The sequence below is a fragment of the Dryobates pubescens genome, chromosome 1, assembly GCF_014839835.1.
Source record: "Dryobates pubescens isolate bDryPub1 chromosome 1, bDryPub1.pri, whole genome shotgun sequence".
In the NCBI taxonomy this organism is placed as follows: domain Eukaryota; kingdom Metazoa; phylum Chordata; class Aves; order Piciformes; family Picidae; genus Dryobates; species Dryobates pubescens.
The window spans coordinates 4,848,554-4,876,489 of record NC_071612.1 but is presented as its reverse complement, the minus strand read 5'-3'; the positions used below and the strand labels follow the sequence as shown (position 1 = coordinate 4,876,489).

At 55.2% G+C, this 27,936-nt stretch overlaps 4 protein-coding genes across 4 annotated transcripts; 2 read left to right on the top strand and 2 right to left on the bottom strand.

Annotated features, from left to right (window-relative positions):
- Nucleotides 1-378: 378 nt before the first annotated feature.
- P4HTM (prolyl 4-hydroxylase, transmembrane) lies at nucleotides 379-18,039 on the top strand. The gene is made up of 9 exons (XM_054180525.1): nucleotides 379-688; nucleotides 760-841; nucleotides 10,101-10,291; nucleotides 11,224-11,320; nucleotides 13,348-13,510; nucleotides 15,091-15,276; nucleotides 15,702-15,792; nucleotides 16,344-16,467; nucleotides 17,772-18,039. Exons 1-9 carry the CDS (start codon nucleotides 419-421, stop codon nucleotides 17,981-17,983), a joined length of 1,416 nt encoding a protein of 471 aa, XP_054036500.1. The 5' UTR covers nucleotides 379-418; the 3' UTR covers nucleotides 17,984-18,039.
- On the bottom strand, nucleotides 4,159-8,582 carry LOC128899988 (secreted frizzled-related protein 5-like). Its single transcript, XM_054180537.1, has 4 exons — nucleotides 7,642-8,582; nucleotides 6,720-6,892; nucleotides 5,718-5,807; nucleotides 4,159-4,879 (listed from the first exon to the last, which is right to left on the bottom strand). Exons 1-4 carry the CDS (start codon nucleotides 7,983-7,985, stop codon nucleotides 4,545-4,547), a joined length of 942 nt encoding a protein of 313 aa, XP_054036512.1. The 5' UTR covers nucleotides 7,986-8,582; the 3' UTR covers nucleotides 4,159-4,544.
- Nucleotides 18,040-18,130: 91 nt separating the features above from the next.
- Nucleotides 18,131-22,757, top strand: WDR6 (WD repeat domain 6). Its single transcript, XM_054180509.1, has 6 exons — nucleotides 18,131-18,213; nucleotides 18,303-20,721; nucleotides 21,183-21,278; nucleotides 21,456-21,572; nucleotides 21,769-21,887; nucleotides 22,008-22,757. Exons 1-6 carry the CDS (start codon nucleotides 18,147-18,149, stop codon nucleotides 22,487-22,489), a joined length of 3,300 nt encoding a protein of 1,099 aa, XP_054036484.1. The 5' UTR covers nucleotides 18,131-18,146; the 3' UTR covers nucleotides 22,490-22,757.
- DALRD3 (DALR anticodon binding domain containing 3) lies at nucleotides 22,753-27,750 on the bottom strand. Its single transcript, XM_054180496.1, has 13 exons — nucleotides 27,546-27,750; nucleotides 27,161-27,447; nucleotides 26,808-27,088; nucleotides 26,480-26,538; nucleotides 26,259-26,381; nucleotides 25,922-25,992; nucleotides 25,244-25,302; nucleotides 24,837-24,919; nucleotides 24,612-24,735; nucleotides 24,440-24,498; nucleotides 24,216-24,329; nucleotides 23,927-23,995; nucleotides 22,753-23,739 (listed from the first exon to the last, which is right to left on the bottom strand). Exons 1-13 carry the CDS (start codon nucleotides 27,714-27,716, stop codon nucleotides 23,620-23,622), a joined length of 1,620 nt encoding a protein of 539 aa, XP_054036471.1. The 5' UTR covers nucleotides 27,717-27,750; the 3' UTR covers nucleotides 22,753-23,619.
- Between the last annotated feature and the right edge of the window lie 186 nt (nucleotides 27,751-27,936).

Genomic DNA, 27,936 nt, shown 5'->3' with positions numbered 1-27,936 from the left:
GGTTCAAGTTGTGGGATAATGTTGAGGGGGGGACTGTGCTACACCCCAACACGGCCTCGGGGGGATCCGCATTGCTGCTGCCACCCCTCGCTTTTCTTCACAGGCCCTGGAGAGGGGCAGGGGCGGCTAAAACCGCCTGGGAGACGGTTGCCAGAACTGTGCCCTTGGTTTATTTCAAATAAATTGTGACTTTGTAAGTTCGGTGGTGTCTTGGCTTTTCTTGGAGGGGGAAAAAGGGAGGGCAGAGCCCAACGCCGCTCCTCGCCGCCGCTGGCTCCGCCCCGTTGGTTCTGGCTCCGCCCTCTACCCGCTGGCTCCTGCCGAGGCCCCGCCCTTCCACGGGGCCCCGCGGCGCGGTGACGCAAGACGCCAGGTGGTTGCCGGGGTGACGCGCGAGGCCTGGCGGGCCCGGGGCGCGATGGCGGCGGCGGCGGCGGCGGCTGCGGCATCGCGGGCAGAGGGTCCCCCGCTGCCCGGCCCGCCGGGGGGCCGCCCGCGGCCCGTCTGCTCGCGGCCCTACTTCCTCGTCCTCATGGTCTTCGCCCACCTCTATGTCCTCAATGTGCTGGGTCTTCTGCTCTTCGTGCACCTGAGCGCCGGTGAGGCCGGCGGGCCACCCGCCGCCGCCCCCCCTCCGCCGCCACCGCCGCCGCCCACCCGCGCCCTCCCGCGCCTCGAGGGCATCAAGGCAAGGCCGCGCTGGGGGGGCTGGGGTCGGGGCTGGGGCCGCGCCGCCGCTCACCGCAGCTCTCCCCGCAGGTGGGCCACACGCAGCGAGTGGAGCTGCTGCCTGGCAGGACCCACGCCGTGCGTACCCTCAGCCTCAAGCCTCTTCTCTTCGGTGAGTACCAGCCCCACTGCCTCCACCACCCCCAACCACCGCTAGCCTCCTCGTCGCTGGTAGGTCAGCACCGGCCCCCAGGGACGCCGGTAGCAGGCGGGTGGCTCGGCGCCTCCCCCGGGGCTGGCCCGTGGGGTAATGGCCCGGCCGGCAGCCGGTACCGGGGCTGTGGGAGCGGTGTCCGCTGGTCCTGGTGGGCAGGTCTGGAGGGTTTCCCACTGCCCTCGCTGATCTGTCAGCATCCACTGCTGCAGCCCTAACGGCGAGGGGTCTGTGACAGCTGCGGGGGGGTTGTCTGACACCCGCCGCTGTCTTACACCCACTGACGGGAAAATGACTCTTCCTGTGTTTGCTTTGCCTCCCTGTGCAGCTTTTCCTCGAGGCTGCGTTAAAAAGATATTGATTTTGTTTAAGCTGTTTTGACACAGTATTTGCAGAGGTTACATGTTCTGGATGGTCCACTTAAAAGAATTTGGTAGATTAACCTTTCTAGGTTTTCCAGATTCCCTTAAAATACAGTAGACAGCAGATCGCTGAAGAGGACCTTGAAAAAGCTGCTCAGTATTAGGAAAGGACCTGAGATCCCCAAACTTTTGGTAATAAATGATGATAAAGCAGTTTATAGTCTTGGTGCTTTAGTGCTGAGGAAGTGAGGAAGAGGACAGCTGATAGATTCCATGTCTTTCTTCCACTATGTCTTGCACTGTTTTGCATCCTGTTCTGGCTGCTCTGATACACAACCACATAACATCAGATACATTTTAAACCTTCTTTACCCTTCTGTGATTTTTGCTGTGACTGATAGAGTCTAAATAACTGAACTCTGTGTTCTGGAGGACTACTGAGAATATATAAATTAACTTTTTTTGGAACAGATGATTACCACATTCCCACTACTGCAAAATCAGGGAACCTTTTGTCTCTTGAGAAAATTGCATTGAGTCTTTTAGATGCTTTCTCAGTAATAGATAAAAAGAGGGGTTTTTTTTCTGAATCCAAATAGATTCTGTACACTGAAAGCCTGGCCACGAATCAGACAGGTTTCTTATTAAACTCCTTTAATGCAATAAGTATGTGGAAGAAATAGGCAGAGTTCTTCTGTCATTTCTACATCTGCAGTACTCATGGTTGGTACATTTTGATGTGGATTTCTGTCTGGCATTCAGTAAACAGACACACCGAGCTGGAGCTGACACCCCTAGTGATTGCAAAGCTGAAGTCATTACCAGAACTATGGTCTGGGCCAATTGCTCTGGGATTTTTTTCTCTACCCTGCTGGTACCCCTTAAAGAGCTGATCCTGGCCTGAAAGGAAGGTGCTGGAGCTGATAGAAGGCAGCCTGGTCCTGGCAGCGCTAATGCCATGATTTTTAGCTTGTCATTCTGGCACCTCCATCAGTTCTGGAGGAATCTTTGCTCCCTGAGGATGCTATCATAGACAGTCAACGTTTGAGATGCCATATGAGCCTGTTCTCTGTTGTCCTCTGATAAGGAGGCCCTTATTTAGAAACTGCAAGTTGCAAGACAGCTCTTATCTCCCGGATGAACCTGCCAGGAGCCAGCTCTGACTTTAAAAGACTTCCAGAGGCTATCTATGCAAACAGTACCAATCTAAATCAGCTAGTTAAAAACCCCTAATTTATTGCATCTCTGTTGTTTAAATTAGTGGAAATGTGTATTTAAACTGGTTGTGTTAGACAAACCCAGAAGCTGATAGCAAAGCAGGAATCTTGAATTTCTGGGGATTTTACTTAACACCAATTGTTGTGGCACATAAGAGCCAATTTAAGAGAACTAAGTTGCTGGTCTGTGATCTTTGCTTTCAGCAGAGCAGGCTGTTGTGGGACCACAGCAGTGGATGGCTCATAATGATTTAATGTGAGCTCTGTGCTGTGGAGCATGGCCCTGTGCACCACAGGGGAACCTGTGGTTTGTTTTTGAAATGTGGGTAAGTCCTCTGCATCGAACCCAAGTGTATTTCACAGAGCTATCAAACAGTCCCTGCTCTGCTTTCCCCCCCACCCCCCCTCCGGCTACAAGACATAATTTCTAAAGCTTGTAAGTCAGACCATCTGTGCACTTTTTAGTTGGGAAACACTAGTAATCAAATAACCCTGTTAATGGAAAACAAATATCAGACAAAGCCTTTTCAACCTTCAGAGCTTTTATGGGTTCTGTCATGTTTTCCAAACGCAGTCTGTTCAGAGGATGCTGCCATCGCTGGGACCACCTGGCAGAGGCTTCTGTGGATTGGGCGGCAGTTTGCAAGACAAGGCCGTGGAGAGGAATAAAAATAGGAACTCTCACTGTGGTTTTTCTTCTGAGCCTCAGGGAATAGAAGTAATCCCTGCACAAATGTCACGGCGCAGATGAATTTCGGTGTGTCTGAGTGCTCGCCTCAGCCCACACGAAATCTGAAGAGATCATGTCGTGGGTTGTTGGTGTGCTTTACGAGCACAGGGAGGCAGTGTGTCTCCAGCTAACAGGGTGTCTCTCTCCACAACCCAGACCGCAGGCCATTCTCCTCATATTTTCTTATTTCAGTCCCAAGTTTAATCCAGCCTGGGAAGCTTCCCACGGATGGAGCTTTGTCAGGCGGCAGAGATCCAACTCGTCGTCTTTGGGTGATTGCTGTTCTCTGCTCTGCGGTCTGTAGCTGTGTTTACCCCTGTAGGGAATTTAAGTCCCTGCTTAGGTTTGAGAGCGAGCTGAGACAGCATGGCAAGTCTGTGTTTTGCCACCTTTTCTATCTTCTTTGCCTGCAGGTAGAAGCCCAGATGGCTGTGTAACATTTCTCCCCCCCACACTTGCCAGAACTGCAAGTAGCTCCTATTGTGCTGTGGTTGGGGCTCACCTTCAAGTCCCAAGCAAAGCTGCTGTTTGGTCAGCAAAACAGAGATTTAAACATCTCATGTCTTCTGCTCTGCTCTTCCTCAAGGCCCTTGTAGTATCTTGATATCTTCAGTAGTTCCCCAGTTACCAGTATCTTCTGGCTCAAACTGAATTTCTGGTGTTAAAAAAATGGTTTTCCCTGCTATGCAGAAACCCTCAGCTGTCTTTGTTGTGTGCTTCTCCTGCCTTGCTGGCCTTTTACCTGTGTGGATTGCTCATCAGCTTTCAGCACAGTGAGCTGAAGGGACAGCCTGAGTGACTGCTCAAGAGCAGAGTTGTTATCATTCATTTTTTAAGGGGCCAGGCATTGCTGGGGTGGGTGCCTCCCCGCTTAAGTTGCATCAGACTATTCAAAAGTATAAAGTATTTGCTCCATTACACAAAAAGCATCACTTAGCAGTTGGGAAGACTTCCATGTGGTCTCTCTGGAGAGGAAGCAAGCAGGCACTTGGGCAGCATCAGTGTCAAATGATGAAGCTGAAATGGCTGTCAGCTTTGATGTTAATAAGTACAAGGACCTGTTAGTAAAGGTCTCTTCTAGTTTGTGCTTGCCTGCAGAGTTCTGTTTCGCTGTGACGCTAGATCCTACACAAAGCTGTGCTTGGCAAGTCCTGGATCTGCAGAGCCTTGCAAGAGGAATCAGCATCCTTAAGCTCTGTCTCAGTAAAATGGGGATCTGTAGGGAGGCCCTACCTGTGGACTAAGACTGCTTTGGACCACCTAAGAACATCTTCAAAAGACCAGCTGCCAGGGAAAGGAGTTTTCTAGCCATAGGGAGGGGAGCAGGTTCTTACTCTGGGAAGGGAGGTTTCTCAGACCTTCCGGCCAGCCTGTTCGGGGCAGCGGTGATGTTTCCACCTGCGCACTGCCTGGTGCAGGTTCCTGTTCTTCTTCTGCCAGGCATAGGCCTTGTTCACCACCACTTTGTCGCTCTGCACTTCACCACTTACAACAAAGACCCCCGTGTGAGTGCCTCTCATGATGTTGTGTACACAGGTGGCATCTATGTCCAGCCACTGCTGGAGCCTGGCAGGGATTTCAGTTCTAAGAAGTGGGCCGTGCTTGAGGACTTCCACCCTGCCAGGGTCCAGGTCGAAGTCTGAGATGGTGGTGGTTGTATTTTTCCTCAGGATTCGGATTTTCACTGCTGCAGGGAGTGGAAAAAGAGCGGTTAGTTTGGTTTACGCTTCGTGGCTCTTACCTACTTAATAGACCCAGGCAGGGCAAGGCTTTCTTGCTGTTTCTGTAATGTGGTGACACACCCATCCAAGCTCTTGTAATTGCAGTGTACATGTAAAAGGTCCTGTCTGAGGTTAGTATCCAGTACTGAGCACTGTTCTTCTCACTCTGCCTTCCCCCATGAGAATGTCAAAGGCATATCAGCACCTCTGCATGGGCACAAACCCTGTAGGAAGCAGGGGCACTAGCAAGTGGGTGCATCCAAGTCCTGGTCTTGTGCAAACTACTTGACTGTGAGCAGAGGTTTCAAGAGGTGTAAAGATTGACAGCTGCCCAGGATTTTAAACTTTGCTTTTTTCTCCCCATGAAGTTTGTGCCTGAATTCAGGATAGTGTCTTGAAAATTTCCTGCCAGCTGACTGAGCAGAGGCAGGCTAGGAGAAGGAGAGTTGCATTGCTAGAACAGTGGTACTGAAGTTTGAAATACCTAGCATGGAGTTTGCCAAGGGTTTTTATAAACATTGATTGAAATGTTGGTCTCCAAAGGAAAACCAGAGCAGGGCTTGTATTTAGCAGCCACAGACCAAAACCAAGCCATGGCCCACAGAAATAAAGCAGGTGCACCTTTGGTGCTGCATGGAGCTGGGCCCTACTTCTACCCTACAGGTAAGTTGGGACATGAAAATCTCTGGCATCTGCCGTGAAAGATGCAGTTCCTCCAAGGCAATTTGTTATGGCAAAGCTTATTTCTGTCACTCTTTGCTGCAGGAAATGGCAGCAACTGAGAGGAAAAGGAGAGATACTTACCAAAGTCATTGGTGCAGAGGTTTTCCAGGATCTCCCTGGCAGTACTGGCCTCCTCAAGCTCACAGTCCTTGCAGCTGGCTCGGGGCACTGCTGTAACAGAAATGTGGTTGTATTGCCCTTGTCAAGCTCCACTTGAGAAGGCACAATGAAGTTTTGAGATCTGTGAGTGGTGGCTTGCTGTTCCCAAGTTGTGCTTTCTGCCCAGTCCCTGAGAGACAGCTCAGGCTGTAAGGTGGGAGATGTTAAGCTCTCCTTCCTGCGGCTGGGGCAGACACTGCTTGTTGTGCTTTGTTTAAGCTGGTGTGTGTTGCTGCATGTTAAATCCACAGTGAAAACGCCTGATGAAGAGTTCTAGTTTGGATGAAACAGTAAAGCCTTTGGTATGGTCAGAGTCCCACCCAGTGATGCTGAAACGAGGCATCTGTTCTCTCCTTATCTGCTCCTGAGTCACACACAGTGTTCAGCAGTAACTGGTGTTTAATTTAGTCTTTCAACCTTAATGACTTTTTTTCCTCGTGTAACTCATGTCTGCAGAGGCTCATGCCCTTTTGTGCTGTTTCTTAATGTTTAAAGAGAAGATTTGCAAAACATTTCTTTCTGCATGTTTTGGGTTTTTTAAACATCAGGGCTGCAGCTCCTTGGCTCTGCTGGAAGCACATCTCACTGCCTGGAGCCTGCACACCACAAGCTCTCATGCTGTGCTTGGGTGTTAGGCTTTCACAGCCACTCCTTCTCCCTGTCCCAAACCCTGCATGGTCTGATGGCACCCGGGGAGCTAATGAATACAGTAGAGAGGGGAACAAGCTGCAGTCAATGTTATGCTGATTTTCTAGGCACAGTGGAGCTCCCACAGAGAACAAAACTGCAGTGTATAAACTGTTTGTTGGGGGTTTTTTTAATACAGCTTAAACCCAGAAACATTAGGAATAAAAAGAAGGCACAGACCCATCCTTCTGAGAGTGTTACACGTGGGAAAACATATGAGGAAAAAACCCAGCTTACTTCTCCTGCTCGAGGAGTTTTCGTCCGTGGAGACTGCTGCGATGCACAGTTCATGATCCGCAGGAAACTTGTTGCAGTTCAGGATTTCAGGCCAGGGGTAGCCATAACAAGCCATGACTGGAGCACAGCTTCTCTTGACAGCTTCACACAGGCTGCGGCAGGGGTAGATGAGCCTGGGGAGGGAATGAGAAGGGCAGCATCTCTGGACTCCTGGCGGCAGGCTGAGGGTCGAGCCCTGGCACCGCCCTGTGGCTGAACATGGCTGTGTTGCACATTGTAGTGCTAGCAGAGCTCTAGTGGGATCTCTGGTGTGTTTTGAACATTTCATGCCCAGGATGCAAACAATGAATTTCTGAGAACAGAAGGGATGAGGCTGTTCAACAGAGGCTGCTGCTGGAAGCCCTTTCCCTCTCTTGGAGACCTCTAGGTGTGCAAAGGATGCTTACCTTTACTGGTGCTTACTTAGACACCCACTTAACAACTCTGATGGCTTCACACAAAACTCAGGATTTTTCTCTGCTGCTGGCATTCAGTCTGAGAAACCCCCCTACATGTTGAAGACAAGAGCTGAGAATGAGGGGCTGCATGGAAGGTGGGTGAGGCTGGTGGGTGCCAGCAGCTACTGTGCCATGCCAGGGGTGCAGCCAGGGAAGACGGCAGCTGTGCCTGGGGTGGGTGAGCAGGACAATCTGGAGGAGGGAACATAATGTTTCTGCTCCAGCGAGATGAAAGACTCGTGTTTCACTTTCAGAGGGAAGGATCCTGCTGGGAAATCCAATTGCCCCTTGCCAGGAGGGGCAGCTGGGCTTCTTGGGAACTGCAGGAATCACACTGCACACATTTTCTCTCAGGAGGCAAACACGGTGGCACTCTTGGGGAATGTTACTTGCTACAGCTAAAATAACTTGCAAAAACATCTTACCTGTCCAAGCAGATCGGTGCAAAGAGGGAGCAGAGGAAAATCCTTGCATCTGGGTGGCACTCCCTGGCGAGCAAAGGCAGCCAGCTGGAAGACTGCTGGATCACTTCTGGCATGGTCTCATGCTCCAGCAGGTTGGGAATCCTCATCTCAGAGTAGCCGATATCATAGCACAAGGCCATGTGGTGTGGAATGGGTGTGCAGCTGGAGGATCTTCTCAGGTAGCTCGCCCAGGCTCCTGGAGAGCCCCAGAGCAGCAGGCGTGCCAGGACACCCAGCAGCCATGGGACACCCAGCAGCCATGGGCCAGCCGACCTCGAGGGGTGCCTGCGGTGGGTCCTGACCATGCTCAGAGCTAGCTGGGAGCAAACGAACAGGCAGCGCACCCCGGACTGAGCTGCTCCCAACTGTGGGATGCCTTTTATAGCCTTGGAGCCACCTCTCTGTCAATCCATCCTCATTAAGTGCGGCCTTTTCAGAGCCCTCATGGGGAAGACAATGCTCCAATTTTTGTTTGCCAGTGGCCCTGATTGTTTGGATTTTAGCAGGGGTTTGGCTTAGATCAGCAGGTGTGGAAATGAGGGCAGTTGGGGAGGGATGAATGACTTGGCCCGTGTGTCTTGGGGCTCTTTAAGCCAAGATTGAATCTCTGTTTGACACCAGTGCTCCAACGCATCCCCTTTCTCTTGCTCCAGGATTAGTCATTATTTCATAAACCCCAATGTTTTTCTCCCTTTTGTTTTTTGTAAAAGCAATCAAGTGTTGCTCAAAGTCAATTAGGAGGGCATTTGTTTAGCTGGATCCATTGTTGAGCAGGCAGGGAGATAGGATGGTCTCACAGCCAGAAGTTAACTGTTTCAGAGAGCTAAGGATAGAGAGGAACTAATTTGCAGCTGTGGAGCCAGGTTGTTTGCAGACCGGATTGGCAGCGCTGAGCTGGCAGGCCCCTCACCTTGCAACCTGCCTGACAGAGCAGGCTTTCTGTCTGACAGAATTCTTACTGCACTGCACAATCCCCTTACTGCTGCTGAAGAGCAGGATTGCCCTTCCTCCAGCATGTAATTAAGATTCCGGAAGCCATCATTACTGTAGCCCAGCTGGGGGAATGGGAAATGCTGGGAGCACGCTTGCCAGCGCGCGTGGTTCAGTCGGACCCCGTGCCCTGCCGTGAGGTTCAAGCTGGTCAGTGGAAGCTCTGGCTCTGAAGCATCCCCTGGCACAAGGACTGTGGCAGAAATGGTTTCCTCAGAGGGTGTTAGGGATACAGCTGGCTGCATTGTGTTTCTGGGGCTTCCCAGGAACTTCTTGTTTTCTACAGTTCCAGTTCTGGTCTGCACTGACCCAGGAGCCAGCAGCTTATTGACAGTTTGACCTGATAGGGTTGATTTAAGGTCATGGAAGTAATTGACTGGTTTTTTTTCCCCTCTTTGAGGATTGCTGCTGTAGTTAGAATCATAGAATCATGGAATTGTTTCAGTTGAAAAAGATCTTTTAAGATCATAGAATCCATACTGTGTCCATGGCCCATACCTAGGAATTCTAGGAGATTGCAGTTCAGAGAGCAGGGCCTTGGGACTAGGAGCACTTAATCTTGTCCTGCTTTGGTGGTTCTCAATCTGCTGGGACACAGAATAGCTATGTTATGGAATGGGACCTCACTAGTGCTTCACAACTGTGTGCACTGTGCAGCTAGACACTTCTTAGCCTCCTAGTCATCAGTGGATTTCTTTGCAATTAAATTTCCCTGGGATCCTGGTATTGCCCAATTGCTGCTGGTGGTGTGCTGCAAAGGAAAGCCAGTGATACTGGAGTGCTGCCTGGATATGAAGCATGGCATCCACCATGTACAGTGTCTTCCCCATTAATCTTGTGTTTGAAGTCCATTTTTAGTGGGGGATCAAGGGAATGAGTGAGAATAAGTTTGGAAGTTGTCTCCTTTCTGTTTGAGTTTCATAGCAGAGCACTGTGATGTTTTCCCCTGAAAGGTGTTAGGTTCTGTGCAAAACACCACCCTCTCCACATGAGGGCAAGGAAGCAGGAAACCCTGGCCATCACCACAGCCCATCATAAAGAGTTTTGGCCTCCCTTCCTGTAAACTGTGATCCACATATCACCTTTGAAGTGATAATACGCAGTGATAGCACGTTTGCTCACTCCTTTGTCCATTGTGCTATCTGCCAGAGAGTTTAAGGGCTTGACCCCTGGATCCAAACATTTAGGAACTGCTGCTGTAAAAATACCCAGTTCCAGTAGCCCAGGTGTGTGCTGTATGCTCTTTAGGAGCTCTTCTTGTGGAAGAGTGGATGGGTTTGAATGTCCCAAATTCAGACAAATCCTCAGTTTCCCCACCCACTCTTTGTTGTTTTGTTTGGTTCTGTTTTCCTCTGAGTGGCCTGCCATTGGAATTGGGTCCCACAGTATCAGTTCCTCACTCTCTGTTGCTGCTCACACTTTTGCTGCAGAAATTCCTGATTTTCTGACAGAGGAAGAGTGCAAGCTCATCGTCCATCTGGCACAGCTGAAGGGGCTGCAGAAGAGCCAGATTCTACCAACAGATGACTATGAGGAAGCCATGGAAATGATAGAAATCAGCCAGATGGACATTTTCAATCTGCTGGACCACAATCAGGATGGGCAGCTGCAGCTGAAAGAGGTAGAGTACAGGACAGACCAGAGGAGGTTTGCTGCAGGACTCTGTGGCAGGTCCCTTCTTTAGATGGCTCCTTCATTACTTATGTGCTTGTGTAGAGCCAGACCCCAGTACACACTGGTCAGTATTTGCAGTTGTCATGCTATTGAGAGGTAACAGCACAGGCAGGAGGTGTGTGTTGTTCAGTATGCTGGGTAAAACACTCCTTGTGCTGTGGGTTTCCTCTTACTGGGTGTTCCAAGGCAGTGAGTTTGTAGTGTGGCACAGCTTTGTGCAGCCTGTGGGGAGCAGACTGTGCTGACAAGACACCAGCAAAGCCACCCCTGTTAATGAGCCCAGAAGGTGATAATGAGCACCTTGTCCACAGCTCTTCAGCACCCTTGAGCTGTATGGCAGGGTGCACCATGGCAGGCACTGGCAGTTCAAGGATGTCTCTCCCCAGGCTCCCAGGCTGGGTGTGTGCTATCCTATGGACAGCAAGTGTTGTGGAGTGTGGAGAGCTACACCAGTGACAAAACAGGGCAAAGTTCCTTTCTCTGGGAGTCAGAGCCTGCTGAGAGCTCTCCAGGATACACCAGCTTTCTGGCCATGTGGAAAGGAAGCATTTTATTCCAAGCCCTTGTCTTAGACCAGTAAAAACATTCTTTTAGCTTTACTTTCCCTTCAAGAGAGCTGTGCTCCCTCCATGTCAAAACTGGTTAACTGAGTCTCAGCAGTCATTTGCCATGATCTAAACTGGAAATAGCAACACCCATCAGCCACAACTGCATGTGGCTGCCAGATGATGCTCACTGCAATCTTCTCTCTGGAGAGATGTGCTGACGCCTGGCTGGCTGATGCGCTGCAGAGAAGCACTCGCCAGACGCCAAGCAGAGAGGGAATCTCTGGGTTTCAGCAGCACCAGTGCCCAGCATTGATCCATTTATGAATTTCAGGTGTTGACCCACACCCGTCTTGGGAATGGCAGGTGGATGACCCCCGAAAACATCCGGGAGATGTACTCTGCAGTCAAGGCTGATCCTGATGGGAATGGTAAGAGCAGCTCCGTAGGAATTCCTTCACTGCCAGCATGCTGGATGCTTCACACAACCACGTGGGGCAGAGCAATAGCTGTGTCCATGCCCAAGCTTGTTTCTCTAGCTGTGTTCTTCAAAGCAAAGTAACACTGCTTCAGAGACCCTCACAGAAAAGTAAAATCAATGTAAACCTCTCATCGCAGCACTCCTGCCCTTCCGCTCCAGTCTAGCAGTAGACTAGTTCCACCACCTGGGCTTGCATCTTGCAGAAGCAGGACCAAAATATAACCCCACAGACCCTCTCCTTTGTCAGACCTACCTTGATCTGTGCCCCATTGTAACAGAACCTTCAGGATGAGCTTCTGCTGCCATGGTCTGAGACACAGACCTAGCTCTGACTACATAGCTTTTGTCAAGGTGCAAGCTCTGCTCCCCTCCTATTTTTAGGGAGAATTCTGCAGCAGGCTGGGAGCCCTCCATCACTGGCAGAATAAGTGGAGGTGAGGGTGGTCTTGTTGGTCATCCTTCATTACTGACCCCCCTCTCTGCCCTGAACTACATGAGGCCACTTCTGCCTCTCCTGTCTTCAATCTCCAAAGGGTTCTCGCTGGTCCGGACATGTACTCTAACCTCTGCTGCTCTAATTAGAGTGGCCTCAATTAAGCAACTCTCTATTTCCTAATCATATTAAGTGAACACACAAGCTCTGCACGCTCTCTTTCAGTGACCTGACGTTGAGAGCTGCGCAGGAGGAGCTGATTTGGCATTGAAGCAGTGCCCTTGTGAATGCCTAAATATCCGGAGGGCACCCCATGCCCTACTCCTCCAAGCTGGTGGTATGCTTGGCAGGGGTAGGAGCGTATGACTGAGTCCTCAGTGGCTTTTCCACTGTTCTGGACATTAACAAATGAAAGGTCCTGCTGAAGTGCTCTTGGCAGGACCTTGCTTCCAGCGAGCTGCTTCCCTCTCTTGTTAGATTGGTACATGACACCGAGAGACCAGGTCACAACCTGGATGTGGCACTGCGTCATCCAAGACCACATGGATTAAGGGGAAGTAGGGACAGCAAGACACTGGAAATAATAATGATGTAGATCATTTGGTCGCCACTGTCCCAGGCTGACCCTGGTGGCTGGTCCTTCCCCCTGCTGGAGGATGTTGTGTGCCCACGGAGCAGAGCTGGCACCGCAGCAGCACTGGGTTCGCTGCCTGAACAAGCTCCAGTTGCAGCCATGATGTGTGCTGGCTGCTGGGCAGCACACTGCCGCACTCCACATGCTGTTTGGACCTGATCCCCATTGCAGAGCTTTGCTTCTTCTCCAGAAAGAGGAAACAACCAATGTGAGGACTTTTCTGAAGCTGACAAAGGCAAAAGTCCATCCCTTGCCAAGTCCAGCTGAGTCCAAACAAAGAAACACCTGTTTTAGTAGAAGCCACTTTTTACCTCTCACTTTTCTGTTATTTCTACTTGCACAGGATCATGCTCTGTTGTGTTTCTAGCTCATGTTTTGCAGTTACACAAATGCAGAAGACTGCACTGCTTGTTTGGGGGTTGGCATTTGTAAATCACCACGAAAGGTTTTGTAGGAAATGTGGTCTGAGGTGTCCTGCTCTGCCTTTTAATGTGTCTGTTTAGTTATTTAAGAACAAGCCCCGAGGCATCAGGTGGCACAGGCTTTTTAGGTGTGACACTACAGATGTTGGAACTGCAGTGGCTGTTTTCTTTTTGTGTGTTTTAGGAGCTTTTCAAAGTTCAAAATGGTGTTTTGCCTGTCCCAGTTCTGCCCCTGCATGGCAGCCAATGGTTCACTTTTGCAAGTTGCTGCATGCCCTCTACTCTGCTAAAGGCAAGAGCATTGCTGGGACCTGTAATCCTGCACATTCTGGCCGGGTGCAGCCCATGGTGGGAACAGTGGTGGACCCCAAATGGCATTTGTTTGAGGAAGGCACATTCTGCAGTGCCCTCAGCTGGTGGTTTCTCTGAGTACAGGCCTCCAAGAAGACCTGCAGCAGAGTCAGCTGGCTTTTCCTGTCCTCCCATAGGTGTGTTGAGTTTGGAGGAGTTCAAACAGTTGAACATTCGTGATTTCCACAAGTACATGGGAAGCCAGAAGGTGAAGATGAGCGACCTGGTGCGCAATAGCCAGCACACCTGGCTGTACCAGGGCGAGGGCGCACACCAGGTCATGAGAGCCATACGGCAAAGGTAAGGGCCAGGCAGCTGAGGGGTGGTTGGGTTTGTGCAGGCATGAGGACCACCTGTGCTGGGAGAGGCAGTAGCAGACTTGCTAATATTCACACTTCCTAATTGCCTGAAAGTCTTTGGAGTATAAAGAGCAATGAACACAGATACGAAATGGGGAGAGGAGGTTTCCATTAGAACAAGAATTTGTATTGTCCCATGGAAAAGGAAAAAGAAAAATCAAACCTTTCAGCATCTCCATTCACTTTTGGGAACAGCCCTATAAAACCAAGAAGACTTGGCATTATATGAAGTAATTCTTTCTAATTAGTAAATGAGCTTACTGGGAGAAACTGCCCATTTCCAATGCTGTCTGGGTGCCAACAGTTACTGTCATTTGCTGTAGTTACTCATGCATTTCACTGAAATCTGTCTCAGCTGTTCAGAGCTGACTTTTTAACAAGCACAGCTTCACCTCAAGTAAGCCAACTTAGTTTAATCCTTTGAGCACAAGTATCACAGAGCAGCTCACAGCAGCCGGTAGAACTCTTGCCCTTCCCTTCATCTCAGATTTGTTGCTGGGAAGCATTGGAACCCAGCATGCAGGCCAAATCACTTAGCCGTGCTGAGTGCCAGATAATTGGCTGGAAACTCTCTTCTTGCTGGTCCTCACTCAGAACATGGGTGGGTAAAATCTGTCCTGAGGCTTGAAAACGGCTGTTGGCCACTCCTTTTCTTCAGTGCATTCCAGAGGGAGAATGGAGTCACATATTGGCTTGATTAGAGCAGACTGTGGCTGCCACCTTCTCTGTGCCAGTTAGCCAGTGCACACAGGCATCAGCATACTGCTTTTACGCTCTTCATTTGGCCACTGTTGTGAGGATATGAAGACACAGCGCTGAAGGAGGCTGTTAGTCCTCCCTGGGACCATGTGGTGCCTGGAGGGGCTTTGTCATTCCTCTTGCACCTGCCCCGAGGGCTTCACTGGTCCAGGTTCTCAGAGCTCGGAGTGTTCTTTGGCAGGTCTCAAGACGTACCTGCTTGCCTTGGGGATGATCTCAGATGTAGCAGCGGAAAAATCCCAGAGCAGGAGGGCTCCGGTCTCCTTGATCACTTCCAGTGCCCCTCTGCCCTGGGGAGAGGCTGCTGAAAAGGCAACAGGGAAAGGTGAGTTAGGTGACAAGAACATTCCTAGAGTTAGTCTCTCGTTCCCTCTCAGCAGGGGCCCTGTGCTTTGCCCTGTCCCCGAGGTCTGTAGGTGGTGAGCAGGAGTCCAGAGAAGCGATGAGATGGCACATGAAGGCTCCAGGGACACACACACAAAGGATCTTGATGAGCAAGCAAAGTCTTCCTGAGAGCAGTCCTGCTGGAGATGCACCGTTTGGTTTTGAGTTTTTTTATTAACCTTGACGAGGACTTTCTGAGCGATGCAGCAGATCTGTAAGGACCTAGTTATCTCTTGGCATGCTGCTGCAGCCCACCTGTCTCTCCAGTCTCTCGGGGAAGGGGGTTCTCTTTCTCTGGATTCGTTACCTGCTTGGGAGTAGTGGCCGACCAGGGCGATGGTGCATTCCCCTCACCTGCTCTGCTCTCCTCTTCCTCAGGGTAATGCGTCTGACTCGCTTGCCCCCCGAGATCGTGGAGCACAGCGAGCCCCTCCAGGTTGTGCGCTATGACCAAGGAGGGCACTACCATGCCCACATGGACAGTGGCCCTGTCTTCCCCGAGACTGCCTGCAGCCACACAAAGCTGGTTGCCAATGAAAGTGCTCCCTTTGAGACCTCCTGCCGGTAAGTTCTGCCTTGGCACAGTCTGGAGCGTGTTAGAGAAGAGGTGCAGAGAGTTGTTTCACCTCACCTAGCATGAGACTCGGTGCTCAGGCTGCAGGCTCTGAACTAGCTCTGGAGATCGCTGGCACGAACAAGGTTGAAGGAGGAGGTGGTCGACTCCTGGGTGTCCACACAAAAAGGGCAGAGTGGTTCTGCAGAGCTGATGGGCCATCCCCACCAGAGACTAGAAATGCACTCTCAGTCTTTAGGGGGGGGATTTTCTTTGTTATCCTTGTCCTTGGAGAAAAGCTGATGATGTAAATCATGTATCTTGTGATGTCTTGGAGGAGCTGCTGTATGTATGGTGGAGGAGCAGGGTACAGACAGCCCCTGTGCATTTCCTTCTGTTCCAGTTGTGTCCCCTGAAAGCCACTCCTGTCTTGTAGGTATGTGACAGTGCTGTTCTACCTGAACAATGTGACTGGGGGAGGTGAAACAGTCTTTCCTATAGCTGACAACAGGACATACGAGGAGATGGTAAATGAACCTCACCTACGTGTTACCCCTGGGGATTTTGAGTCCTCCTTTGAAGGTCTTTATTTGCCATGAGTGCAGAAGGAGTCCACTGCATGACACTGGAGGACTAATGTCCAGCCTTTGTAGCTAGAGCATGAGGAAGTTGGGTTCTGCTTGTGATCTTTTTCCTCTGAGGCCAAGGGAAGAGGTGCGGGGCTTTGAGAGCTGCAGCTCTTCCCACTTAGAGGTGTGAGGGGTGGTCTGTTGGTGTTGCAGCCAAAACACAGGTCCTCCTCGCTTCTGTCTGGGCAGGATTCCTCAGACTTAATCTTGACAGGTGTGTTGTGCTTCTGTCACACGATGTGTTAAGGTGGCTGCTGAGAAACAGGTTACAGACCTCCAGGGGACTGAAACTAGCTTTGCAGGGTGGGTTCTGAAAGCCCTGGCCTGCCTCTATGAGCTTTGACCTATGGGAGGTGTCCGGCCAAGGGCAAGACAATGGCTGCAGCAGCCCAGTGTGGGTGCTTCAGTCCAGCCCCATTTGTGACACCTTCTCTGTGATTTCTTGCTAGTCTTTGATCCAGAACGACATTGACCTGCGAGATACTCGGAAAAACTGCGACAAGGGCAATTTGCGAGTGAAGCCTCAGCAAGGCACAGCTGTCTTCTGGTACAACTACCTGTCAGACGGAGAAGGTACGGGAGGGGTAGGACTGCGGGAGGCAACAGCCGCTGCCTTGCAGCATATGAGAGCTAAGAAGAGCCAAAGGGTGGTAGCTGCCTGCTAGTGGGAACTGTAGAGTCTACTTGTCACCAGCTGGGTAGGAGCTTCCTGGCTCTGAAAGGCTTTTGTTTACAGGCAGTAGGTCAGTGGCTTCTAATGTCTTTGGGGGACGGGACTAGCTAGCAAACAAAGACCTTGGCTGCACTAGCCATTGCAAGCTGCCTCCTATCCTGCTGTGCGAGCTGAAACTCCTGCTGGAGCTTGGTCTGCAATTCAGAATGCTTCACTGATGTGGTGTTGCCCAAAGGGATGGGGAGGAGAGGTGGCAGACAAAAGAACGGCCATCAGCTCTGCAGCCCAGGGAGGCATGGTCTGCCCTGTGTAAGGCCTCTGCCGTGCTTGGGGCCCACTCCTGCTTTATAGCTTAGCCACAGCCTGATGATATGTATCCCCGGGGCTGTTTTTCTCATGAAGCACAGCATGGTTTTCCCTGACAGCCAGGGTGGGGGGCTGACATGAATCTTCCAGGCTGCTGGTGTGTGGTGCCAGAGTAGTTTGATGGCAGATTTTGAGCACTGATGGGAGGAAGGAGTATAGCATCTCAGGTCCCCTGGGAGCAGCCCATGTTTCCATCTCTAGAAAACCCACAGAGGAGGTCACAAGACTGGCATTTGGACTGTTGGATGATAATACCAAGGTCTGTAAGAGCAAGCTGTGAAAAGATCACTTTCCTGTAAGAGGCCTGTTGTGTTTTTACAAGCAGATTTTTCCTAAGTGGAAGGTGGTGGCTAATGCAAGTCTGCCACAGAAAAAAAACATGGGACCACTGTAAAGAGAGGGTCATTTAGAACTGCTGAAATGCAATCTCTTAATATGGCCTTGAGCCTCTGACTTCCATGGGCCTTCTAGTGGCAGTACACATCCCTTCCACAGCAGCCTCCCGTTTTGGCAAGAGCAAGGAAAAACAGAAGCTGTGGCACAGAATATAAGAGCTTTTGAGCTGAGCAAAGACACGGAGGCAATGAATTTTTGCGTTTTGGGAGCCTGCCCTGGTCAGCTCCTCAAGGGTGCTAGGGTGGGGTTGCACTGAGGTGGAGGGGCTCTAGGAGGAGCCAACTCCTGTGAGTTGTATCTGGGCTAAAATCCAGGCAGGTGCTGTGGGCAGGAGAGCTGCTGTCACTGTTAACTGGTCATGCTTCCCTGCGCACTCCTGTCTCTGTGCCTGGGGATGCTGCAGCACTCCCTTGCCACCTCCTCACAGGGCTTTGCTCCACAGGCTGGGTGGGGGAGCTGGACGACTTTGCCCTGCACGGGGGCTGCCTGGTCACCCAAGGCACCAAGTGGATTGCCAACAACTGGATCAATGTGGACCCCAACCGGCGGCGGCAGCTGCAGTTTCAGCAGGAGATGGAGCGCTTCGCGGGGGCCGAGGCCGGGGGCGAGTGGACAGTGGACAAAGCCTACAGTAGGGCACACCTGGAGCTGTAGGGCCTGGGGGGGCGGCCGCGCGCACGTGGCCTTTTCCCGCGCTGGGCGGGGGGGGCGGGGCCGCAGGCCACGTGCGCGGCGGGGCCGCGTCGCGCGCAAATAAAGCGTGGAGAGACGGGAGCAGTGTCCGCGTGCCTTGGGGGCGGGGTCCGGCGGCGCCAAGATGGAGTCGGCGGCGCTGGTGGCGCCGGTAACGGCGCTGGAGTTCGCCGGGGACGTGCTACTGGCGGGTGAGCGACGGGATGGGAGGAGATGGGGAGGTGGGGGCGGGACTGAGCCTGGGGCCGGCGGCAGAGGTGGCTGACGCGATGTCCCGCAGGCACAGGCCCGGAGGTGGTGGCGTTCCAGCTGAGCGGCGGCGGGCCGGCGGTGGCGGCAGGGCGGCGGAGCGTGCTGTGTGAGGCCACCGTGCAGGGGCTGCGGGCCGAGTCCGGCGGCGGGGCGGCAGTGCGGGTGGCAGCCTTCGGCAGCCGCTGCCTAGCAGTGCTGACAGTGCGGCGCGTTGGGCCGGGCGGCGGGGCGCGGCTGGCGGCGTGCGGCGGCGGGGCGGCGCGGGAGCTGGGGGCGCGGGTGTGGGAGGCACGGTGGGCTGCAGGCGGGCGGCTGGCCTTGGCGCTGGGCGGAGGGACCGTGGGACTATACGAGTGGCGGAGCGGCGGGAGCTGGCTGCAGCGGACAAGCTGCAGCGGGGCCGGGGCACTGCGCTGCGCCGTGCTGGCGGGAACGGGCTGGACACGGCTGGCGCTGGCGGCCGGTACGGCGACGGGAGTCGTGGTGGTGTGGCGGGCGGCGGAGGCGGCGGCCCCGCGGCGGCGGCTTCGCGGGCACCGGGGCGCGGTGCTGGCGCTCTGCTACGCGGCACCACGGGGACTGCTTGTCTCCGCTTCCGAAGACCGCAGCGTGCGGCTGTGGGCCGTGGGCGAGCTGGGCGGCGGGGATGGGGACGGGGACAAGGAGAGCTCCTGCCTGTTGGTGTGCTGCGGACACGGGGCGCGGGTGGCCGCCGTGGCGCTGCGGGGTCCGCTCCCGGTCAGTGTCGGGGAAGACGGTGCCTGCCTGGAGTGGGACGGCTGCGGCGGCGTGGGGCGGGCACGGCGAGGCCATCGCGGAGCCCTCCGCGCCCTCGCCCTGCGTCCTGCCGGCGGCTGCCTCGCCACGGGCGGCGACGACGGCGGTGTCCGGCTCTGGCGGCCGCAACAAGCGCCCCCGGTGGCGGCGGCGCTGGGGGCCCCAGGGCGACCGCGGGCCGTGCTGCTGGTGGGGCCGCGGCGGGTGCTGGTACTGGACGAGGCGGGCGGGCTGGCGGCCTACGAGGGAGCGACGGGGCGCTGGGTGCCGGTGCTGCCCCTTGCCGCCGGCGGTTCCCGCGGGATGCTGGCGGCCATCCCCCTGCGCGGCGCGGATGAGGCGCTCTGTGCCCTGGGCTGTGGCGATGGGTGGCTCCTTCTCTTTGCCCTGGGCCGCCCCGCTGACGCTACCGCTCTAAGGCTGTTTGAGGGGGGCGTGCGCGGACTGGGCTTTGCTCCCCGTCCCGGGCAGCCCCCCGATGCCACCGCCCTCATGGTTTCCGGGCCTGACGGGGAGATGCTGTGGTTGGATGTTGTCCACCGCCGCGGGCAGGCACCCGAAGCGAGACTCATGGGTCGGTACCTGCTGCCCCCCTGCAAGCAGCGCTGGCACACCTGTGCGACTTTCCTGCCCCAAGGAGGGCTCCTGGTCTGCGGGGACCGCCGGGGCTCCCTTCTCCTTTTCCCATGCAGCAGCTCCCTGGGCAGGGCTGTGGAAAGCACCAGCATCGCCAATGGCGGTATTGAGCCAGTCCGCGAGGGCTCGGACAGCAAGTGGGAGCCCTCTTGCTTGTTGCACAGAAGGCATCTTCCGCTCGAGGCCCCCTTGTCCGTGCTGTTTGGGCTCCACGGGAAGACAGGGGTTACCTCGGTGACCTGTCACGGGGGCTACATTTACAGCACTGGCAGGGACGGTGTCTACCGTCAGCTCCACCTGCAGGCCCAGCAGCTGGAAGTCCTGCAGAAGCACAGACCCTGCAAGGGCCTGCAGTGGATCGAGGAGCTGCAATTCACCATGGACGGGGACCTGCTTGTGCTGGGCTTTCACGCTGATAACTTTGTGGTGTGGAGCAGCAGGACTGGTGAGAACCTCCACTGCGTCCCCTGTGGTGGAGGGCACCGCTCCTGGAGCTACTGGAGCAACTCCTCAGCTGAGGCCTTTGCCTTCATCAAATGTGGGGATGTGATGCTGTACCACTGTGAGGCCAAGCCCCGTGAGCAGCAGGTGCTCCTGGCGTCCCTGCATGGGCGGGAGATCACCTGTGTGCGACGCCTGGGGACAGTGGAGGTGCCCGGCCACAGCCCTGTTAATGTCTTCATCACCGGCAGTGAGGATACCACAGCCTGCATCCTGGTGCTCAGTGAGCCCTCCCGGACAGCTGTGCCCCTCATCCGGCTCAGTGACCACATCTCCAGTGTGAGGGCGCTGGCACTGGCCAGGCCTGCAGGACCTGGTGATGAAGGCTTCAGTAACAAGGGCTTGTCTGCCCTGCTCTTCTCCGCGGGTGGCCGGGCGCAGATCGAGTGCTACCGGCTGCTGTGTGCTGGTGACCCGGCATCCAAGAGTGCTGTGACCTGCCACGTTGCCCATTTGGCTTCCCACAGGCTGGATGAGCACTGGGAGCGGAAGAAGAACAGGCACAAGCTTGTCAAGATGGACCCAGAGACAAGGTGATACTCAAGGACTGCCTAAGGCAGTGACCATGGACTGGGAGGGTGATGGGAATTGTGCTGGCCTCCACTGGGATACCCACTTTGTGGCTGCAAGATCAGCTAAGACAGGAGGATCTAGTGTATCCCTGGTGGCCTGTGCCCCGTGGCTGGGCCTTGAGGGGCCTTTCAGGTTAGGGAAAAGCTGCCCAGGGAGGTGGTGGGGTCAATGTCCCTGGAGGTGTTTAAGAAGAGACTGGTTGAGGCACTTAGTGCTGTGGTCTCATTCATTAGTTAGGGTTGGGTGGTGGGTTGGACTTGATGATCTTGGACATCTCTTCCAACCTGGTTGATTCTGTGATTCTGTTATCTTTTCTTGTGCCTCCTCCAAGAGTTTGGGCTGCTTGGCTGGGCCACTTGCCTCTCTAGGGCTGCAGGTGTCACTGCAAGTGTCATTGGTGAGCATCATGTGTTTGCTACAGGTATATGTCCCTCTCAGTTGTGCCTGGGACCAGCACCAAGCAGCTGCCAACATCGTGGAAGTTCCTGGCTGCCGCCTGTAGTGATGGATCAGTCCGGTGAGGAGCAGTTCAGGGGCCTGGCAGGGAGAATGGAGCTGGAGCAGGCTCTGCAAGGAAGGCTGCTACTGTGGACATAGCTGTCTCTGAGCTGAGAACAGGACGGCACACAAGACAGTGACAAAGGTGTCAGGAGCCCTTTCCTGCCGCAGCTGACTGCCCTCTCCTCCTTCACAGGGTCTTTGGGCTGCTGGAGGCCGCCAGGAAGCTGCTGCTGGTGGCAGAGTCATTCCACCACCAACGCTGCGTGCTGAAGGTGGAGGCATTCCTGTACACAGGGGCAGGAGGGGAGAGGTGAGCCTCACTGTGCTGCAAATGATGGGGCTCTGAGGGGAAACGTTCCTCCTTGCAGAGATGGCAGTGGGTGGAGGGAAGGGAAAAATCAGTCTGCAGGGGCTGCTCTGCCACTTCCTCAGATCTTGGTGGGGGGCCTTAAGGGCTGCCTGCCCCAGGGCTGTAGCCAGAGGCTCCCCCAGCACCTCCCTTCTAGGAGATACCTCCTGTGCAGTGCAGCCACTGATGGCAGTATTGCCTTCTGGGACATCACTGGCCCCATCACAGATGCAGCACATGCTCTGCACCAAGCTGAAGGAGAGATGCAGCCCCTGGGTAGGTACAGCTGCCAGCAGCTCTGCTCTTGCCTCCAAGGGAGGCCAGGCTGGTAGCTCCTTTGCTCCCTCCCACCATCCAGAGTGACCACCACTCTCCTGACCAAGCCTGTTTTCCCAGCCCTGGGCAGCCCTCTCCTCACTGTCATGGCCCACAGCTGTGGTGTGAACAGCCTCCACATCCAGGAGAGGCCAGAGGGACAGTACCTGGTGGCCAGCGGCAGTGACGATGGTTCCATCCACATCTGCCTGCTGGAGGTGACCCTGGGCGAGGGCTCAGCAGAGGCCCAGCTGCGCATCCTGGAGCGGGTGGCCAGGCCCTGTGCCCACGCCGCTCACGTCACGGGGATCCGGCTGCTGCGGCACGACCTGCTGCTCTCTGCCTCTGTGGACCAGCGCCTGACACTGTGGCACTGGGCTCTGGGCAAGCTGGATGAGCTCAGCACCACCTTCTTCCATGTTCCTGACCTGGCTGAGCTGGACTGCTGGGAGGTGGCAGAGGCATCCGGGGAGCTGCGGTACTACTGTGTGCTCTGTGGGCAGGGCCTGGAGATGCTGCATGGTGTGCCCCCCCCCACTCCTCAGGCAGACGCCCCCCAGTAACAGGGCAGCCATGCAGCATACTCTGCTCCCTTCCTGCCTGTGGAGGGCACCTTGCATTTGTGCTGTGCTCATTACCACAGCCTCTGTCCCAGCCTGTGTGCTGGTGTGCCCTCTGCTGAGGGAATGGGTGTGCTTAGCTCCCTGGGGGACAGCACAGCCAAGGCTAGGATGCACGAGGCTGGTGATTTGGGGAAGAGGGTGGATGTGACCCCTCCAGGGCAAGTCTACTTCTTTGCTGCCTGGGAAGCTATAGAGCCATCTGCTCATTCTCTTCGGCAGTTCCTCCTCTTTGAGGTGCTGACTCTTGGTGAGGCTTTCCAGCCCTGGTCCCAGAGGAATCTGCTCAGGTGGGCACAGGACACCATGCTCCAGCCCTAGGAACTCAAGGGCAGCAGGAAGCCAAGATCAGTCAGGTACTAGTGTGGCCTGTTGCAGGATGCAGCCTCATGTGCTTAGGGACAGGGCCCTGTGTGACAGCCCTGACCTTGCAGTGCTGGGGATGGTGCTGAAATGAGTGGTGGCAGCAGTTCTCCACAGCAGTACCTTGCAGGACAAGGGGCAGCAGCCCCCTTCTGCTATGTCAGCCCACTTCAGTGCTGCCTCAAGGCGAGTGGGTTGTTCCTGCACAGCAGCAGGACCCAGCACAGTTGGAGCAGAGGGAAGGACAGCGTGGCCCTGGCCCTGTGGGGGGTGAGGTGCTCTACTGGGGTCAGACACACACAGCATATATTGGACAAATATATTGGACCCCAATACTGAGGCCTGGCCCAGGGGCTGACAGGAGTCCCAAGCCTCAGGAGCTCCCTGCCAGCACGGAGCAATCCTCAATAAACAGTCTTGAAGGAAGCAAGGTTGGTGCCTGGTTTTGTGGTGGCTGGTTCCTGGTGCTCCCCAGCCTGGTTCTTGGGCATCATCCCTTCTGCCATGGATGGGGTAGGCACACATGATCTCCCATACTGGGCACAGCTCTGGGGTGCACACAGCCACACTCTGAAGCTGCAGTGGGAGGGGAAGCACCTGGGTGAGGCTGAGGCACACCCTTACTCCCTGCTTGAAGGATGTGCCCTGTCCTTCCCCTTGCAGGGTATTGTCCTGGTGCCTGTCACGTTGTAGCACACTTCAGTGGTGGCTCAGATCTGGCTGAGAGGAGGGAGGTGTAGAGTCGCCAGTGCTCTGTGGAACATGTCCCTTACTGCTCCCAACAACTGGAGGCGGGCAAACATCTGGTCAAAGAGGTGAGGGAATGGCTCCTGGGGGGAGAAAGACAACAACTAGAGACTGGTGTTCATAACAGGCTGGCTCTAGAGGCTTTGCTGCCTCTTTACCCTGTGTACATCTCCTCGAGGAGCTGCATTACACTGCTGGCACCCCCAAACCCATTACACCCACAGCTGCCCCATAGAGGCAGTTGGGACAGGCCTGAGACATCCAACTCACCCCCAGGACATGGACACGGTTGTAGTAAGAGCTGAAATCCATGCTAAGCTGGATCAGGAACTTGCACACCTGCAAAACAGATAGCTTCTGCTGGCACAGCAAGGTAGGGCTGGTCTTGGGCCCTTCCCACTTCCAGCAGAGCAGGAGTAGCCCCAGGAATATTGCATTCTCTTTCCTCAGCACTGCCCCCATGCCATTCACCAGCAAGCAGCACTCTGCCATGATGTAGCTTTGCCCTGAGCTGGAGCCCCTGGAGCAGCCCCTGAGAGCTATGGCACATGGCACTTACTGTCTCTGTGCTGGCTGTGATCCGGATCCCCTTGGTGGCTGCTGGCAGCTCTGCTGCCTGCTTCAGGACTTCAGGGAAGGGCAGGAGATAGTTGAAGAGCAGGAGCCATTCACCCTGTAAAAATAGTACATGTGCTGGGGAGACCTTCATCTTCCTGGGCCAGCAGCATCCATCACCAGAGCTGAGGGCATGCAGCTCCCTGCAGTCCCCTTCTCAGCACACACCTCTTCACGGAGGCAGGAATAGTTCAGTTCTGATGCTGGTGGCAGAGGTGGGTATGTGCCTAGAAAGGGGGTGGGAGATTGCTGTTGTGCCCAGAGAAGCCCCTGTGGCTCCAGGCATGAGGAACAGTCCAGGAGTGTTCTATTAGAGGAGAGGCAGAGGCCTGGTGCTCACCCCGCTCCACAGCCTGCTGGTAGGTGCCAAAGAGCGTGGCTAGCCGGGCACAGTTGTACATCACAAAGGCACCACTCTTGGTTCCCTTGGTGGAGATGCTGCTGTCCTCCAGATCCAGGGTTATCTGAGGGCAGGGAGAAGTCACAGTCCATGCTACTCAGCACAGAGCTGCTCCACCATTCCCATGGCTTGCCTGCCCCAGCTCTGTGCACACCCTTCTCCTACCTGACTCCGGTGAGCAGTACTCAGCATCTCAAACCTGATGGCAGCCACTGTAAGGGTATCAATCACCTCAGTCCAGGACTCATCTGTAGAGAATGCAGGTGGCATCACACCTGCTCCATTCCCATGTACTGTCACCCCCAGTGCTCAGGAGGTAATGTCCCTCAGGGCCAGGAGGCTCCAGTGAAAGCTGAGGGCCACACTTCCCCAGCCCTTGCCCCTCTGCAGGTCCTGCTCTTTGCTGGTGTCCCACATTAGACCTTTCTCCAAGCACAGTCAGCACCTGGCTCCATTGCAGAGGGGAAAGCCCCACTGCCTGCAGGCTCAGGGGTGAGGGGGGAGTCTCATGGGAGCAGTGAAAATGGGTATGGAGCAACATCCATGCCTGGAGCCACAGTGCAAACCCTCACCTTGTGCAAGCTCCCCGTACTTCATCACAGAAGCTTCATACATCTGGCGCTTCCGGAGCCTGAGAGGAACACAGACCGTGAAACAGTCACCACCTCTGGGCTGAGCCACCCCCAGAAAGCACCTCAGGGCTCCCCCATCCTTTGGGCTACTTGGGACACCCCAGCTGCAACCCAGCCAAGCAAAAAACAGTACACAACCTCAAAAGTGGGCAGGGACAGTTGTATTATGGCCAGCCCCTTGTGCCACTGCCTGGAGAGGGCTGTGAGGAAGTCGCTGTACCAGGCACGAGCTCTGCCTTTAAACTCAGAAAGGACCAGCCTGATGCCAGGGCTCTCCACTAGCACATGAAAGCAGGTAGGTACCACCCTGCACCGCTGTGACACCCAGCTCCTGCTGCTGCCTTTCCTCCCAGCAGCACGGAGGCTAGAAGCAGCACTGTGCAGGCCACTGGAACTGGAGAGGGCCTGTGGCCTTTGCTTTGAACCTCCAGTCCTCTTGAAAGAACCCCTAGGCCATGGAAAAGCAGACCAGAGGGACTGCATGGCACTTGCAGCGTACCACCACCAGCTTGCTCAGCACTGCAGTGTGGCTGCCTGGGTGCCTACAGGGCTGGGCAGAGTACAGGGAGCCTTGGTAGGTGAGCAGCACAGCAGGCCCCTTACTACACACCAACTTACTGGAAGTACTGGTCTGCCCCAACAGGTGATGAGGGGTTTGTCACCTTCACTGGCCCACAGATAAGGTGTTTCTGAAAGAGAAGAGAGGCTGGGGCTGAGGTTGAAGGATCAGAAGCTCTACCTAAACACTGTGCAGGAGAACCAGGTTAGAATCTGCACTGAAAGCCCAAGAGCAGAGAAGCTGCTCCACCACCTGGGCAAGGGCTTGGAGATGCAGCCAAGGGGAAGGGAAGCCTCAAAACAGGGCAAGGCTGGGCATTCACTGTGATGATTGAAGGAGACTAGCAGAGTACAAGGATGCAGGGGTTCACAGTGAAAAAGGTGAGAGGTTCCTCACCTGCAAAGCTGTGTGGGCTCCTGGATCCAAAATCCTCCACAGCAGATCTAGCTGCTGCTGCTGGAATTCCTCCTCACAACTCACCACATGCACAATGCTGCAGCAGCTTCCCTGGTCTTCAGCCTGCAGCAGAGCACAGCAGGGAGCTCAAATGCTACTGCATGATAGAAAGGAACAATGTCTGGAAAGAGAGAGGCAGGCAGTGCCACAGGGTAACTCACTGTGCACTGCAGAACAGCTTGCTGCAGCTCAGCCAGGGACCGAAGCTTCCCCTCCGTCACTAAAAGGAGGAAGGACACCGAGAATGGGACACAGGGGTCCTCCAATTCCCTGCCATCCTTGCACTGTTGGTTCTGCCCCAGGCTGCCTGCATTTCTGGCTCAAACCAGACTGAACAGGTATAAGAGGAGAAGGCAGTTTGTTTCTACCCTCCCCTTACTTTCTATAAAAACAACTGGGGGTGGGGGTGGGGAGGAAACTTGTCTGCTTGGAGCCCGTCACCCCACCCACAGGCTGTCACACTAAAGCTGCTGCACACACAGGGCTCACCAAGCAAGACATCGAGATTGGGGTCATAGCCCACCAAGCCCTGCTGCTCCACAAAGTTCTTCAAGTGCACTTTACAGATGACATCCTCAGGCAGTGCCGCTTTCCCTGGCCCCTCTTCACAGCCTGTGGCATAGGGAGACTTGCCCACAGCTTCCTTCAAGGCCACGACAGTGTCAGCGAGGGCAAATCCACCAGTACTGGAGGGCCAGTCAATGCGGAGCTGCTGCAGGAGCTCCTGGCTCCCCTTCTCAGCAAGTGCAGGGACCAGGCAGACACTGACCCTGCGAGAGAGAGGTGGGTGCTGGCAGCACGGGATCAAGTGGTGGGACAGAAGGGAAGGGTGAAGCACTCACCCCTGGGCACGCAGAAGCTGGGCCAGGTGGTCAGCCAGCAGGAGGGGGCGGAGGTGGCGGGGCCGCAGGGCGACGGGCTCGCGCAGGGCCGGACAGTGCAGCACGACCCATCTCTGCTGTGCTCCTGCCGCGGGGGCTGGGTCGGGCAGGAAACCCAGCAAGCGCCGGAAGGCCTCGGGGCGCTGCACCTGTACCGCCAGCCCCGCTGGCGTCTCCTGGCAGCCCCGCACCGCCAGCACCCCCGCGCCTCCCAGTGACGCCAGGCCCGCCACGACGTCGGCAGGCACCTGGAAGGTGAGGACGCAGCCGGTCAGTGCCCCGCACGTGGCCCGGCGCAGGCCCCGCCTCTGTTCCGCGCCGCCGCGTAGGCCCGGCCGCGGCCTACCTGCCCATCGGGGAAGACTGCACTGAGCGCGGCCCGCGGTGCCAGGAAGTCCCGATGCCGCAAGTTGCGGGCTCCGCTTTCCTTTATCCAGAGCGCCGCTGACCGCCCCAGCGCCCCGTTCAGTGCCCGCAGCGTGGCTGCCACCCCCGGCCGACCCTCGCCCGTCTCCATGGCAGCCCGGCCACCTCTTCCGCTGCAGACCGGAAGTGACATCACTGGCCTGTAGCCCTGCCCGGCTCTGCCGGCGGCCGCCATGTTGGGCGCGGTCCGCCCGGTGGCCTTCTCGGGCGCGGGGTTGCTGGAAGGGGCCGGGCGGTGGTCTTGCGGGTAACGGGCATACAGTCGCCGTGATAAACGTGGTGGGCCGGGGTACCCGAAGCACGGCTGGGGC

Bases quoted from the DNA above. Each gene is read 5' to 3' on its own strand.
- P4HTM (XM_054180525.1), top strand. From the start codon at position 419: ATGGCGGCGGCGGCGGCGGCGGCTGCGGCATCGCGGGCAGAGGGTCCC. The intron at 689-759 runs GCAAGGCCGCGC...CTCTCCCCGCAG, and splicing joins CGCGCCTCGAGGGCATCAAG to GTGGGCCACACGCAGCGAGT. The intron at 16,468-17,771 runs GTACGGGAGGGG...TTTGCTCCACAG, and splicing joins CTACCTGTCAGACGGAGAAG to GCTGGGTGGGGGAGCTGGAC.
- LOC128899988 (XM_054180537.1), bottom strand. From the start codon at position 7,985: ATGGTCAGGACCCACCGCAGGCACCCCTCGAGGTCGGCTGGCCCATGG. The intron at 6,893-7,641 runs GTAAGATGTTTT...TTCCCTCCCCAG, and splicing joins GCACCGATCTGCTTGGACAG to GCTCATCTACCCCTGCCGCA. The intron at 4,880-5,717 runs GTAAGTATCTCT...CACTCCCTGCAG, and splicing joins CCTCTGCACCAATGACTTTG to CAGTGAAAATCCGAATCCTG.
- WDR6 (XM_054180509.1), top strand. From the start codon at position 18,147: ATGGAGTCGGCGGCGCTGGTGGCGCCGGTAACGGCGCTGGAGTTCGCC. The intron at 18,214-18,302 runs GTGAGCGACGGG...GATGTCCCGCAG, and splicing joins CGGGGACGTGCTACTGGCGG to GCACAGGCCCGGAGGTGGTG. The intron at 21,279-21,455 runs GTGAGGAGCAGT...CCTCCTTCACAG, and splicing joins TGTAGTGATGGATCAGTCCG to GGTCTTTGGGCTGCTGGAGG.
- DALRD3 (XM_054180496.1), bottom strand. From the start codon at position 27,716: ATGGAGACGGGCGAGGGTCGGCCGGGGGTGGCAGCCACGCTGCGGGCA. The intron at 27,448-27,545 runs GTAGGCCGCGGC...CTCACCTTCCAG, and splicing joins CAGTCTTCCCCGATGGGCAG to GTGCCTGCCGACGTCGTGGC. The intron at 26,539-26,807 runs GTGAGCCCTGTG...TCCTCCTTTTAG, and splicing joins CAATCTCGATGTCTTGCTTG to TGACGGAGGGGAAGCTTCGG.